At 41.1% G+C, this 14,520-nt stretch overlaps 1 protein-coding gene across 3 annotated transcripts; it reads left to right on the top strand.

Annotated features, from left to right (window-relative positions):
* The first annotated feature begins 713 nt into the window (after positions 1-713).
* si:ch211-215c18.3 (uncharacterized) lies at positions 714-13,924 on the top strand. 3 transcript variants are annotated; one of them, XM_054754883.1, is made up of 4 exons: positions 714-1,234; positions 5,656-5,779; positions 8,695-9,042; positions 11,036-13,924. In XM_054754883.1, exons 2-4 carry the CDS (start codon positions 5,707-5,709, stop codon positions 11,140-11,142), a joined length of 528 nt encoding a protein of 175 aa, XP_054610858.1. In that variant the 5' UTR covers positions 714-1,234; positions 5,656-5,706; the 3' UTR covers positions 11,143-13,924. The 3 variants fall into 3 exon arrangements, with proteins under 3 accessions (XP_054610858.1, XP_054610857.1, XP_054610859.1); XM_054754882.1 differs by lacking the exon at positions 714-1,234 and adding an exon at positions 5,119-5,314 and having other exon boundaries at positions 11,036-13,923; XM_054754884.1 differs by lacking the exon at positions 714-1,234 and adding an exon at positions 5,396-5,557.
* Positions 13,925-14,520: the final 596 nt, after the last annotated feature.

Genomic DNA, 14,520 nt, shown 5'->3' with positions numbered 1-14,520 from the left:
TTGAGAACAATAGGCCTTTTGTGTACATAGAAAAAGTTTTACATCTTTGAGTTCCGCTCATGAAAAACGGGAGCGAAAGCAAAAGTGTTTAGATTTTATGTAAAATATGCATTGACATAATGGGAAATACCGCATGTGTTGTGTATTTAAATAACACTAGAACTTATTTATAAATGTCAATGAGAATGGAATTCCTAGCTGGTAATTTCTGTAATCTCTCCATGATGGCGATAACATTTGATCTCACAGTAAAATGGAACATATTCGTGATGATTTTGCAACATTAATGAGGACTGAGGATAAGAAACGCTACAATATAATGTTTAATCTCATATCAGTGGGCACATGAACACAAAAGCACATTGTGATTTTCTTTAGTCGGGTTTACATCATACTCACATTTTCCAACATCCCATATTAACTGCTAAGACAACAAACTGTGCTTCTCATTGTAGAACAGACAACTCATCTCTAATCCCAGCTGCTTTTTCTTACCAGTGAGGTGGCTGACAATCCTGGAGATCACCTTCATCAACAGGAAGTCCAAATATGGCAGGTTTCATGCATTAACGCTTGCATGCTTGGCATCATTGTGCTTTGGCGACACACCAGCTCTACTGTCAGCTATAGGAGCATGTAAACATCCTTTACATATCCACAGACAACATACAGGTTTATAAATAGAACCATATATTGATTGAACTATACCTTGTGTATGTCATGCATGTAGGTTACGATGTTGCACCAGGCAGAAGGTCACCTCTATCTACCATATAATCATTTGGCAGATGTCCTGCATCACTTAGGGGAAGTTTTGATCACTCCTTCATCAACGAACCTGAGCTCAGAATCCCTCATTTTGTGGAAAATAATCACTACAATTTAATACCGCAGAATACAATATATCACATTTCAGATAATGATATTCCTTAAATGGCGCTTGAGTTTATCTGATTATACAGTAAGCCTGCTAACTAGATATACTGTGTATATATCGTGTGTGCACACAGCTTTGAGAGTCCAGTGGCAGGTGATTGGTGATCAGGTTCAGCAGCTCGGGGACCGTGTTCACAGCCAGTGATGCACAAGCAGCATGGGAAGTGTCATCAAGGTCAACAGTAGGCCACTGCAGTTTTGTAATAGGACACTCCAAGCAGAACAAGGAAGGAGGAGCTCTGAAATGAGAAAGGAGGTGTCAATCGGAAGGAATTCAAACAGGAAGTGAACGGCAGAGGTGAATGCCAACTTACTTTTCTCCACCACTGAGGTTTTGGCCGCAGCAGCTGAGTCACCCTGTTTGATGTTGCATGTGAAGTTGGACTTGCCATTTGGCAGGTTTTTAAACAGCAGGCGGCAGATGTTTCCCGGGAAGAGACGGGCTTTGGCTCGGTTCTTGAAGGGGGCATGCTGCTCCTCCTCAGGGTTGGTGGTGTCCAGGAGTCTTTCACCTTGTGTGTACTTGCAAAAGGCTTCCGGTGACTCAGCGGGAAGAGAATATTTGCAATCTAGTCGGACGTGGTGCTCATCTATTGAGCAGTAGGATAACTGAATCACTCTCTGACCCGATGCAAAACCTACATGCAGGAACATATTGATATCAACCTCATTTAAATAACACATTGAGAAAAGCGTGTTTTGATAGCAATTCACTGAAAAAGACTTAGATGTCAGTGTAGTGGCTATGATTGACCTTACCAAGAAGACAAATTGTGGCAAGGAGGAACATTGTCCCAACTTTCCTGGGAAAAAGAATGAAATCAGTGTTGAGTTTCCTCATAAATTATGCTGACCGTGCTCTGAGACTGCACGAGGTTAGATTTCAATAACACGAATAACGCTACTCTGTGCCAGAATTCAGACAGCGTGATACAGTACAGTACAGTACAGTACAGTACAGCCTGACTTTTCATGCTGTGCAGTGAAGAGCTAGAAAGTTCACTGGAGGGCTGCCAGCATTGATGCATTTCTCTTCATAACCACACCTACAAATGCTGATTATTTGCCAGTTAATAATTCCTCACATAGGCCCAGAACTCATCACTACATATATCTGTTGGTTTGCAAGTCTCCGGCTTTGTAGATACATAGAAGGATATTTGCTTGAAGCCTGAAAGCATTGAAAATACACTATTTCATTCAGATGAATCATTTCCATTAAAAAGTACAGCACAGGTTTTCTGTGTCCATTTTGTAGCATAAAAGTCGATATTTACCCTTCGTAAAAATTCTGCATGCAATACCGTATGAATCATCCTCACCTTGTCTGATGCAGTTTTACTGCTCTCCTCAGCGCTCTGCAGTGATGCCAGGGGTTGTTACAGTAGAGGTCGGCTACGAGAAGAAACACAGGAGAGAGTGAGGGAGGGGGACAGTGAGGGAGGGGGAGAAAAGGCTGCTCCAGTCAAGTTCGGGGACATTTTTCAACATTACATTTCTATTGATTTTTTTTTTCTTCCACACCATATATTACTAGGGGACAGTTTGATTAGCACACGCACCTCATTGGCTATACTGTATGTCCTCATTCAATATTGGCAAATATTGTCAGTCCTTAATGGCGTTTTTTCTCAATGCATCATACACGCTATGTCAGCGATTGATTATCACACAGCAAAAATACATGTGTGTGGATGTTTCCTCTATTTTTTTTACAAACACAATTTGACCATAAATATAGTGTGCAGAATAACTTTCAATATGTTATAGTGTCAGTGCTGCTATATGTCACTTGCATCATGAAGGTGATGCTGTTATTGCACGGCAAATGTGTAACAAAAGGGGCAGTTACACATGGTTTACAACTTTAGAAGCATGGGATGTGCTGCGTACTTTAAAGCCTCATTATTACATTACATGCTGTAAATTCTGATAAATTCTGTATTTGAGCCAAAATGTAAAAAAAAAAGAAAAAAAAAATGAAAATGAATTGAGAATAGATGACAACATATCATAGCACATAGTCCATGAAAAAAGTATCCTTCTCAAAAAAGACACTTCACTTATTTTGAATTGAGAAATAGTAATGCTGTCATGCATTTAACACTGTTCAGCATTTTTTTTTTTTTTTGGTGCAGAATAACATTATTGTGTAAGCTTGACTCAGCAATTCATTGCGCCACTCAATAAAATGATCTCATGAATGTTCTCATGACCTTAACAAGTGAGAAATTAACATTGGTATGGCCAACCACAGTTTGTATTTATTTATGCATATTTAACTATATATTTTTGCATTATTTGTACGTACTGTTGAGATAAAACACTACGGACAGATAGCCTTAATGATAAGCTCACTGTATCCTCATGTAGAACATCCTGTGCACACTGCTCATCCATCTTTCCAAGGACGTATCCTGAACACCTCCCTTGCCAAAGTAGTCTCAGAGGACACTGGCAGCAGCGTTGCAGCCTCTCAAAGACACAAACTCCTCGCAGCTAATTAAAGCAGCTCTGTACTGTAATGTGGTTTTCGCATATTGCTGTCACGCCCATCAGAAGCAGAGGACGGTCTGGTAATCCTCACCAAAATGATTTTTTTGATATAGTTAATAATTGGAAGTCCTGTAGCTTTGTCATTTTGTCCCTCTAAGCACTTTAATGCAAAACTAACCTCAGGGGCATTTTAGTTTGGCTCAACCAATATACTGTACTGTACCTCCATAGCTATGTGCATCGATGGGAAACTATCAGTGTTGTTAAAAATGGCAATACCGCTCGTCATCATGCATGGCTCAGGACAGTTCCTCATTCAGAGTACACTGGATGCCCGAAACCCTCAATAGGCAGCCCACAAACCCCATCCAAACATAATCCAAATAATGTAAACCATTCAGTCCAACACAAGATGTGCTCGTTCATGCAGTACTTCCTCCATTCGGCAGGGGGCAACAGCAAGGTGTACTTGTCACAATGAAGAAGCAGTAGAAGAAGACTGTTAACCAAACAGTGGAACCTCCGTTTTCGTAATTAATTCCTTCCAAAAGGGCTGAATGACAACCAAAACGTACAAGATCCAAACCGATTTTTCCCATAGAAAATCATGTAAATCCAATTAATCCGTTCCAGACACCCAAAAATATTAACAAGAAATACATTTATAGAGATAATTGTAGTTTTACATGCAGAAAACAAACAACAATAACATAATATTGTTGATGCGAACCTCCTGTACATCCTGGCAACATCAAGTTTATCAAATTGCTGGCGCTCGCATCTTTCTTTGGCTCCATGGCGAGTTGTTTAACAGCTACACTCAATAAAACAGTGAGTGCTTTGTTTTGGCCGATTTCAGGGAACAGTACAGTAATGGAAACACACTAGTTTGTTCAGTGCAATATTGTATGAAAACGATGACAGTGTACGAAAACAACATTTCAGTAAAATAAAAAATTATGAAAACCGAAGCATAAGGAAACTGGCGCGTACAAAAACTGAGGTTTTACTGTGTAGTGATATCAAATCTAAAAAAAAAAGAAAAGTACACACTGGAAATTTTACTTTTAACAGCAACCGGACTACAAAATACACATTTACCGACAATGCAGTGAGGAAGCCAATGTGTTTACTTTGTAACAAAGTAAATGTTGTTTCCGAGGAATATAGGCCTGCACAACTTTGACACAGTCCATGCATCCGCTCGGGTTGGATACGCGTACACAGGAATTGAAAACTTTGAAAGACGACTATGAGCAAAGACAGATCATTTTCTCTCGGTCTTGCTCTGTGATGCAACTTTTTTTTATTGCACTTTAATTTACTTGAAATACTGCTGTGCTGCTGCTTATTTTTACTTTAGTTCTTTATTATTTTGTACACGTTTGTGCCACTGGACACCCTGAAACACTGCAAAATCTGGTAGATTAGATCAGGTTGCAAGTGGAATGGCCAGGTGTACCAATACTTTGTCCATATGAGAAAAATTGCAATAGAAGACTTGGATGACGTAATATTCCCCAATACTGTATATTCTTACTAGCTACACCAGATGTCAGTACAGTATACCTTTTACAGTACAGTACTTTTTTTCCCCAGACACTGTGCCGCCTCCTTTTGTCCAGCAGATGGCGCTCATGTAGAACTGCGGCATGCTCCGCCAAAGATACAGTACATACATTACATTACAATGCATTTCTGTATTGCAGAAGAAAAAAAAGGCAATATGCACAAGCGACACAAACATGATGTAATGCCTATCGTCATTTGTTATCAGTGTTTTTAAGAGACATAAATAACAAATGTGCGTGCTGAGCGTGTGCGTGTGTGCGTGTGTGTTTGAGTGCAGGCATCCAGCTCGGAAGCAGCGTTTGACAAGCAGGTAGGACTCTTCCGCTGTGCAATCGGATATGATGAAAATATGACAAATAATGTGATCTTATTGGGCTGCAAGGTGTATGAGTGTGCAATGCTAGCAGACTGCAGTGAGGGTGAGATGTGTGAATTGAGATGGCAGTTTGCTGCAGTGCAAAGTCACTGCATTGGGCGTCGTCACATCTGCAGCCTGCAATGTCCGGCTACAGTATTTTGGTGCTAGTCGTCGATACAGTATGCAAATGCAATGGCATGTACTCATCATGTTGCTTATTATGTTGTGTTGTCTAGTATTGACGCATGCATACGTAACTTTCTCATGAGGTCCCGTGTTGTACTCTTTGCCAGGTGAAAACGTGCCGTAAATGTTATTGACCTTCATCTGGAGAACACACACAAATGGCGCCTCACCTGCTCAGCGCTGCCTGCCTTCTCTTTGCAAGGATCACAATAACACACCAAAGTACTCATAGTAAGTGGCTATTATCATCATAAAATGCTGCAATCCAGGTACTCTATAACATACAGTGTCCTCTAGAAGTAGTGGAACAGTGAAGCCAGTGATCAAAAGGTGAATATGAGACCAGAGAACAACATGTCAGCTTTTATTTCCAGGTAATTTCATCTGGATCGGATGCACAACTTAGCAAATAGCACCTTTTGTTTGAACCCACCTTTTTTTTCATGTGAGCCAAAGTATTGGAACATGTGTGTTTTGTTACCAAAGTGTGTCGCATTGCTTATTCAGTCAATAAATAGCACCGAATGTCGATGCTCTGATTTAGATCGGGTATATGTTTTGCCTGTGTAGACTGCATTTAGAGGTGAAAACAACATGAAAACCGGAGAGCTGTCTATGAGTGAAAAAAAAGCAATTGTGAATCTCAGAGAAGGTTGAAAATTCATCAGAACCACTGCACAAACAATGGTCATAGCCAGTGCAACCATTTGGAATGTCCGAAAGAAAAAAAAACAAAACACTTGTGTCGACGTCAAACGGGTAGACCAAGAAAAACTTGTGAGAGCTGCAAAGAAATACCCTAAAACAACTATTAATGACATCAGCAACAACCAGCAGAGGGCAGGAGTGAAGGTATCACTATCGACTGTTCACAGAAGACGCCATAGACAAAAGTACAATGGCTGCGCCAGAAGATGGCTCCTTTCTGTATAGTAGATTAGGCTCATTTCTGAACAGTAGATAGTAATACCTCCTGTACTGCTGTCCTTTGCTGGTTGTTGCTGATTGCGCCCCCTTGCGCAATATGGGGCCGCCCCATAGATCACGGGGCAAATGTCAAATGTCATTAGAAAGACAATGATGTCTGTATTCACATTACATGATCCCAATGCAGACATTTTACAATTTAAATTCTCAATTCCCAAATTCTGAGGTTATATATCAACCAAGATATGATTTATTCTGAATAGACTGGGTGTTTGCAAAGGAGGAAATGAATAGCCAAAGCAGATTACATCACCTCCAATGGCTTGTTTAAAAATGAAGACTTCTTTTTGTTTTTTAAAATTCTAAGAGTCTATGAACATTGCAGCTGCTCGAGGCTGGATGCGCTATCAAACACTCCAAATTTATCAAAATATCTGTTTTAATTATATATAAAGCATGTGAACTGATGGGGAGCATGTGTGGCAAAACATTGGAAAATGCTGCGGAAGCAAGACATAATATTCTCTCTTTCCGACAATATTATTAAAATTTCTTGCTACAATACAGTGGAGCGGTCGAATGCTGGACCGCCGGTATGCAGAAACGGGCGCAAGGTGTAGGGGAAGAGTGAAGAGTCTTTCAATAAGCATGAGCAGGTGCAGGTTCTCACAGTTGTGCAGGAAACAGGTAACAAAAAGCAACCCAGAAAAAGGCTCTGCGAAAAACACAAATACAAAACGTCACGGCTGACTGCACGCGTGAGCAAAACAACGACATCCGCAACAATGACGAAGCCACGACGCTGGGCTTATGAACCCAACTGATTGAGATTGCAAACAGCTGCACAGAGTTCCACTAGGGTGTAGTGGCTGCACACCACACCCAGCAGGAAGCACACCATCCAAAATAAAAGCACAAGACGGGAAGTCACCCTTCCTGTCCTGTGGAGCATGACATTTCTCTTCCAGCGGCATTGTAATCAGACGCAAAGACTACACACGTGCAAGAGAGAGAAAAGAGATGAGTAATCTGACATGCAGCAGAAAAAGAGAATAAAATAGCAAAAGTCAGCCGCTGACCTGTCATGGTGCAGCGTGAGGGTTTCCTCCCAGCCGCGGACACTTTTTTATTCTGTTCATTTGGTATTTTGCCCTAAAAATGATTTATCGAACAACTTGTTTCCCATGTATTCATATTGCTCCAAAACAAATTTAGATTCAAGTCACATCGTATAAAAATAGCTTTTAATGGTTCAGCTACTTTTGAAGACTTTATACTTTGTTGTCCCTCTTGTACTTTATCTTCTAGTACGTTTGCATGGTGTGCTTCATTCCCCTGTTCAGTGTGGCCCCTCATGCTCCTTTTTAGTAGTTTAAATAAACACAATGGCGCTGATTCATTTCCCTGGTCATGTGACATGTTTATGCGGCTACTTGTTCCCAGCAGAATTTGTGGGAAACTATTTTTTTAAAAATGTTGCACTACATAGCAGAGAGAGGAGAGAGAGTTGGCCGAGAGACATACTTTTATGAAGGATTATGGTGCAAGTCTGTTCATGCGCATTAATTCCACACCTACCTGTACATTACCACCCTACTGTGTTGCCTGTGCCGGTATTGTTCTGACAAATACACCACATGGAGGCCCCAAAGTTTAACCCCATAAGTCAGATCGACTTGAAATTTCTCACACAGCTCAATGCGCTCCAGAAAACACCCACGGCGTGTTTAGCTGGATCACTATGACATTTGCTACACGGCTTTAGGGGACTGACAAGCGCAAGATTGATTGGAAAAACATGGCCGCCATCAAGCAAAACTTCTTTGCATGGCACAGGGCGTGGCTTAGCAACTGATTGGCCATAAGGTATCGAGCACCTGTCTAATGATTACACTACAAGGATTTTTCCGATTACATGTATGCTAATATGTCTTCCAAAGCCGTACTCCCTTCCAACCCGCAGTAGCCACAGGTCGTGACTCGTACAGTGTGTGGCTGTTTGCGACATGTCACAAAGGCGCTGCTGTGCCACATCGAAAAAACGAGATTCAGCCCTTCAATTGCTGCAATGTTCTTCCGCAAAAGACTGTTTGTGATCTTTGTCCTGTTGGAAAATTACTACATTCCTCCAGACTGCTGTGCCATTTTACTTTGTTGCATTTGAAAAGAACAAAGATGCAAAATGAATGTGATTCTCTTTCTGTCTCAATCTCTCCTAGTGAGCTCATTGTACACATTCCTGTTCACTCCACGTGGGCCTCAGATGTTTCCATGTCTGACGTACCTGGAGAGGAACGTCAGGGTGGACTGTGAGTTCCCCGCGACCAACGAGATCCCGGGCCCCTACTGTGAGTATCGGCAGGACAGCAGGCTGGTGGGCAGCACCTACCCCAACGCCGTCATCTATGTGTCCATCGAGGACCGCAGGAGGAGCAACGTAAGCCTGGTCGCCCCCAATCTTTGCCGCCTCACCTGGGCTCCGTTGGCGGATGAGAAACCTTACACGTACACGTGCAGAGTTTACCAAGGCACCAGCTGGAAAGAGAACAGCATGGCCGTGCATCACCGTGAGTCAGCTTCTTGGCTACGATCCAACTCGTGCACTTCAATACATTGCGTACAGGTGGTCCTCGGGTTACGTACGAATTACGTTCCTAGACTGTGATGTAAGTCGAGTTTTGGTCCACTCTTATACCGAAATGAACTCACAAAGTCACTCACACTGTACACAGAATACATGAAATACATATACAGTAATACAACACTGAATACAAGAACGAAATGAAACCGGAGTAAAAAAAGAGACTCCTTACTTTTATGCCTGTTGTTGCCTTGCACACTTGGGGGCGTTGCAAGGACTGAGAGACGGGCTCATTGGGTGGAGGAAGTCTCAATAATGAGACCACCGCACTGCTTATGCTGTTATCACTGTCCATTTCATAGGATCAGAACATTTCACAGGCTCATAGATGTCATATTTATCCCTCATGCATGTCCGTGATACATGAAACGATTACCATTCATGATGGTCGCTGCGTTTCAGCAGCTTGGGCCTGCAGCCAGCGTTGGTTTCTCCACTGGGCATCATGATGTCTAATTTGACTTTCACTTTTACCACACAAGTCCGCGTCACAGCTTTTCGGAGTCATAATGGAGAACAAACTTAAATAATGAACTAAAAAGATCAAAAGTGACATTTTCTCTCAACTTCGTGCTACTCCATCAGTCCGAAAATGTATTCATCCGTCTCCGTATTACTCCTCTGTGCGCTCTGTTTCTTTTTGGACAGTATTAACAATGAATTGCAATACGTAACCACGAAATGGCGAAACTCCGAATGCTGTAAACCAAGGACCACCTGCATGCTACGTACACCGCATACTTAGCTCCTAAGGGCACAGATTTTGACAGTGTAGTGCTGCCCCAAACGGGTACGCTTACCCCACAGGACGATTGCAATATTCATCCGCTTCCTCTTCTTCTTTTCTCCTTTTTAATTGTGAATTGCAACCACTCACGTTAGTTCTTCCACTACGTAGCCAAGATGGCAACATTTGAGGGTGGTCACTCACCATTTGGGACGTGTTGAGTGCAACATCTGGGTACTGACGGCGCACCGCATTTTACCAAAGTTCTCGGTGTGAACCAGGGATGTCTTGGAATAATCGACTATTTGACAATTTCATTTGAGGAGTCTGATTTGAATATCATCATATAAAAATGCGTAAATAAAACCACGCGCTTCCGTGGCACCATCCCAGGGAGCTGAGGCGAGCGCTAGCTTTGAACGCTAAACTCTTGGAAGGCCGTCAACATCGACGGACTACTAAAACATTTTCCAAAGTGTGGATGTACTATTTTCCAAAGCTTACAGAAGACTCCAGAATTGAAGTGCAACTTATGTCAACAGCTTCTTACATACGTATCACGCGACCAAAACCAACATGGCGTGTCATTTAAAACTGGTAAGGCTGTTAGGCCAACTTCATTTTATATCCCCGACAGTACGTTTTAAGGCAGTAAATTAGGTTGCTAACTGAGGAGTTTGGCAAGTTGTTGTTTTTCAAGCCATGCTGTTCCTATTCTATGTGCACTTTTCTGACGTGTGCCGACAGCGATCGTGCTAAAGGGGGTTTGTTTGTTTTGCTTTTTGTGTCGTTAGCTCTGCTCTTTAAAAAAAAAACACGCACACATTCGAGGATTAGTTGACTGTGGACAAAATCTGATCAATCAGATTCGACTATAAAAATCCTTAGTCGAAGAAAGCCCGAGTGAGAACACTTTTTTTTTTTTTTACTTCTTTTACTTCTCTGCTTTTTCCTGTCTGGGGTCACCACAGAGTCAATCACATGATAGGTTTTGGTTTAGTTTTTACACCGGATGCCCTTCCTGACGCAACCCTGGCCGGGAGTCAAACACACGCCCTCAACCGTGAAAAGCAGAAGCATGTGCCGTCACACAACCAGGGACCAGCATGAACGCACTTAGGTGACTTGGTGGAAGTGTGGAAGACTTGCAACACAGCCGATACATGTTCGTCACCTTGTGCTTTCTTTGCAGGGATTCTTCCAGTCTGCTGTGCACTCAGCGTGACGTTTCAGTCAGCTCTGTTGCTTTTGTCACTGGTGATGTCACTACCTGTGGCAGTGGGTCTCCTGAGTCCGTGAGCGCCTCATCGTGACACGGTGGACCTTTTGAAATGTGGTTTGCGACTTTCGCGTTGGTGGTTAGCTCAGTTGAGATGATGGCGATGTAGAATATTTGAAAACACGTCACAGGGGCCTTCTGTAAGCACCTTTTTCAGTTCACGCTCATCGGAAAACAGCTTAGAAACATCACAGCTCATGTGGGAAAATAATGACTATTATTTTGAAATGCTATTTTAAAAGGCTAGATCATTTTTGTTTTGCTTATGAATGTGGCCGATTCACCCGTCTGTACGCGTTTGGAAAGATAGCAATCTCAGTGTGTCCCCCTTTGTTGCTAATGAATTAGCTTTCCTCGTTTTCTGGACACAGTAGTCGGAACACCTGCACCATTCATGCTACCAACACAAATGAATGGTACAGGTGATCAAAATATTACAAAATTCAGTGCTATCAAGCACAAATTCATGTTACAGGGGATCAAAATGTTAGGAAAAGCTCTCTCAGTGTGATGAACTTCTTGCAATAGATTGTGTGAGTGTACCTAATGAAGTGTCTCGGCATCACTTGCTTTAGTAGCTTTCTGTTACTGTTGAATGTGGACTGATACCGTCCCATCTCGTAAAATGTATACTGAATGTTGAGGCTTGTTCATAGTAGTCATGCTGTGCCACGACTGTGTATCAACAAGTAGCACGTGAACTGCAATCAGTCCCAAATAGACATGCTCAATACTGGCTTTCTTACCGATATCCAATATACCGATATTGGCAAGCACTTCTTTACCGATACCAATATCAAACGATACCCATATTGACAGCAGCTCTTCCTTCGAGCTAATGTCGTGTCGTGAATGAACACATTATGCCTCTTTTACTGTAATGGCGCCGGATGCGTTTCACTAATAAACACTGTTTGTGCAAAATAAAAGAATATGCAAGACGAGTTTTAAGAAATAGCCATATTTATGTAAACATTTTGCCTCAACCAAATAGTCATTCAAAGAAATCATGATAATAGTCAACTGAAACAACACTATCAACATCCGTGTATGAGTATAAGTAAAGTGCAAAGTATGAAATTACTACATAATACATTACAATTCAGTGAGATTATAAAGTGGGGATCTCCTCCTAGTGAGTCTTCCTGAGATGTGATATTAGAGTAGAAGCATCTCCCCCCATCACATAACCAGCGCTTTACAGTCATTGTAAATTGCATATTTACAATCTGAAAACCAAACTTGGAAATCATTCCAGACCACAGACATACTGAGCTAGCAAGCTTTGTCGCTCTGTGGAGCGCGCTGGAGTTTGATGAGGTCAATATCAATGTAGAATATAACATATAATTACAAAAATGATACAGGTATGATCCGATATCTCATTTATATCAGCCCCAGTCATGACCTTTGTCACATGAAGACAAGATGCCAGTGTTAACTCGTTATAGTTCACCGTATTGCCAATATCTCCGACCCCTCCTGTCGTGTTCATCTCCCTACCCTTACGTTAGTGTCCCCAATCAATCACATTAACTGCTCTTAAATTCACACAAAAACCATTCATCACGACCAAGTTTTTATTTACCGCTCCTTTTAGCTGTGAACACCCTCCTCTCAGAGTAGAGGGCGACATGAATAACAGTAGGGAAAATACATGTAGGCACCGAAAATACTGTATATTCCAAAATGAACATGTAATGTATGTATAAAATATAATGTTCTCAAAAAAATCAAACCTCACAAAACGCTCGGCATACATAAACAAGATGGCCGCGGCACATACACAAGAATACACGGGCGGCGGTGCGCAGGAGACAAATGCAACACCGAGCATTTTGTGAGGTCAGATTTTTTTGAGAAGGCATTTTTGTGATGCAAATGTATTAACCTTTTGAACGCATATTGCTTTGAGAAGCCAAACTCTTTACTTAATTGTCCCCAGCAGCGAAGCGAAGTGAAGTCACTGTTAATAGACTACATTGCTGATGAGGATGTCACACAACTTCATGTCAAAAAAATCCGAACTATCCCTTTTAAGGTGTAAATTGGTCAGATTTGACCCAAACACGACAGGAAGGCTACGGGGCGGAATCGTGTTTTGCACATAAAAAGGCTACATTTGAGTTAAATAATCATACGGTGTTTAAAAATGCCTTTAAACGTTACTTTCATATCCTTATACTACTGTAGTAATAAGATTAAATACAGTATATGGGATTAGTGTTTTATGAATTGATTACTTTTTTGCAGAATTGTCAATATTTGACACACATGCCATGCATTGTCTTTTTTTTTAAACAGTTTTTTGTGCTTTTATTCATCTTACTTGATTCTGTGCTATTATTTTTCACTTCTAACACACTAAATCACCAAAGGTGTGCTCAATGCTATAACAAAACTATAGCAATAAAGGTGTAGACACTCACAGAAAACTCTCTTGTTTTTTCTCTTCACGCATTTTGAGACCACAGCATCACACTCAGTGGCCGCGACGACGAATTGTGGGTGGGGGGAATTGAAAAGGTGTATCAGGGACCCAAGCAATCCACACTTTTCACTCCGAAAACTCGCTTGCTGCTTTGGCTTTGCAGCATGTTTTTTTTTGCAGCAGCACTTTGTCAGTGGAAAAAGAAAGCAGTCTCACCCGGTTTCACTTCTTGCTCTTTTGTTGTGTTCGCACGTACTCCGACAGCCAGTCCACCCTAGAAGAACCACTTTTTTTTTAACTTGTAGTGGTGATGCCGCCGCAATTCCATACTTTGTGCAAATTCACCGAATGTGTCTGGTAAATTTTGAAAAGTAGTGTATTTCATATCATAGCATAAGGAATACAATACATTCAATTAATTTATTAATGAAGTGAATTGTTCATTTCAACAAATTATTCATTTAAATAAATTAATAATTGAATACCTAATTCAAGTGATTTATTGTTTGTTTGTTTTCACCCTGAAGTATATTAAGGGAGCGGAGCGATTTACAATGTAGCCTAGCTAATATACAACAACAGAAAAAACAAACAACAGAATCATATAAAATATATGAAAATATTAAATAAAAAAAGATATAAAAATGTTTAAAATATTTCATATATTTTAAACAATAAAAAAGAAGAAATTATGTCAAATAATAAAACAATTGAAATAAGTGATAAGAATGAAACCTTTATTCACGACTCACACAGGGCTGCGTTTACGATCGGTCATCCTTTGAACAGACAAACGTTTCAGACAAACATAAACCTCAGACGACTAAAGTATCGATATTTTCTTTTGAGAATTGATTTTACAGCATGAAGAGGTGGTATCAGAAGTATTGATATTTCAGTATCGATCCGCACATCAGTAGACGTGGCACTGCCTGTTCATTTCGCTATAATACGGTGTTAGCAGGCA

This window comes from Dunckerocampus dactyliophorus, chromosome 16, assembly GCF_027744805.1.
Source record: "Dunckerocampus dactyliophorus isolate RoL2022-P2 chromosome 16, RoL_Ddac_1.1, whole genome shotgun sequence".
NCBI classification, from domain to species: domain Eukaryota; kingdom Metazoa; phylum Chordata; class Actinopteri; order Syngnathiformes; family Syngnathidae; genus Dunckerocampus; species Dunckerocampus dactyliophorus.
The sequence above is the reverse complement of the archived record's forward strand: the minus strand, read 5'-3'. Positions and strand labels throughout refer to the sequence as shown.

Bases quoted from the DNA above. Each gene is read 5' to 3' on its own strand.
- si:ch211-215c18.3 (XM_054754883.1), top strand. From the start codon at position 5,707: ATGGCGCCTCACCTGCTCAGCGCTGCCTGCCTTCTCTTTGCAAGGATC. The intron at 5,780-8,694 runs GTAAGTGGCTAT...AATCTCTCCTAG, and splicing joins AACACACCAAAGTACTCATA to TGAGCTCATTGTACACATTC. The intron at 9,043-11,035 runs GTGAGTCAGCTT...CTTTCTTTGCAG, and splicing joins CAGCATGGCCGTGCATCACC to GGATTCTTCCAGTCTGCTGT.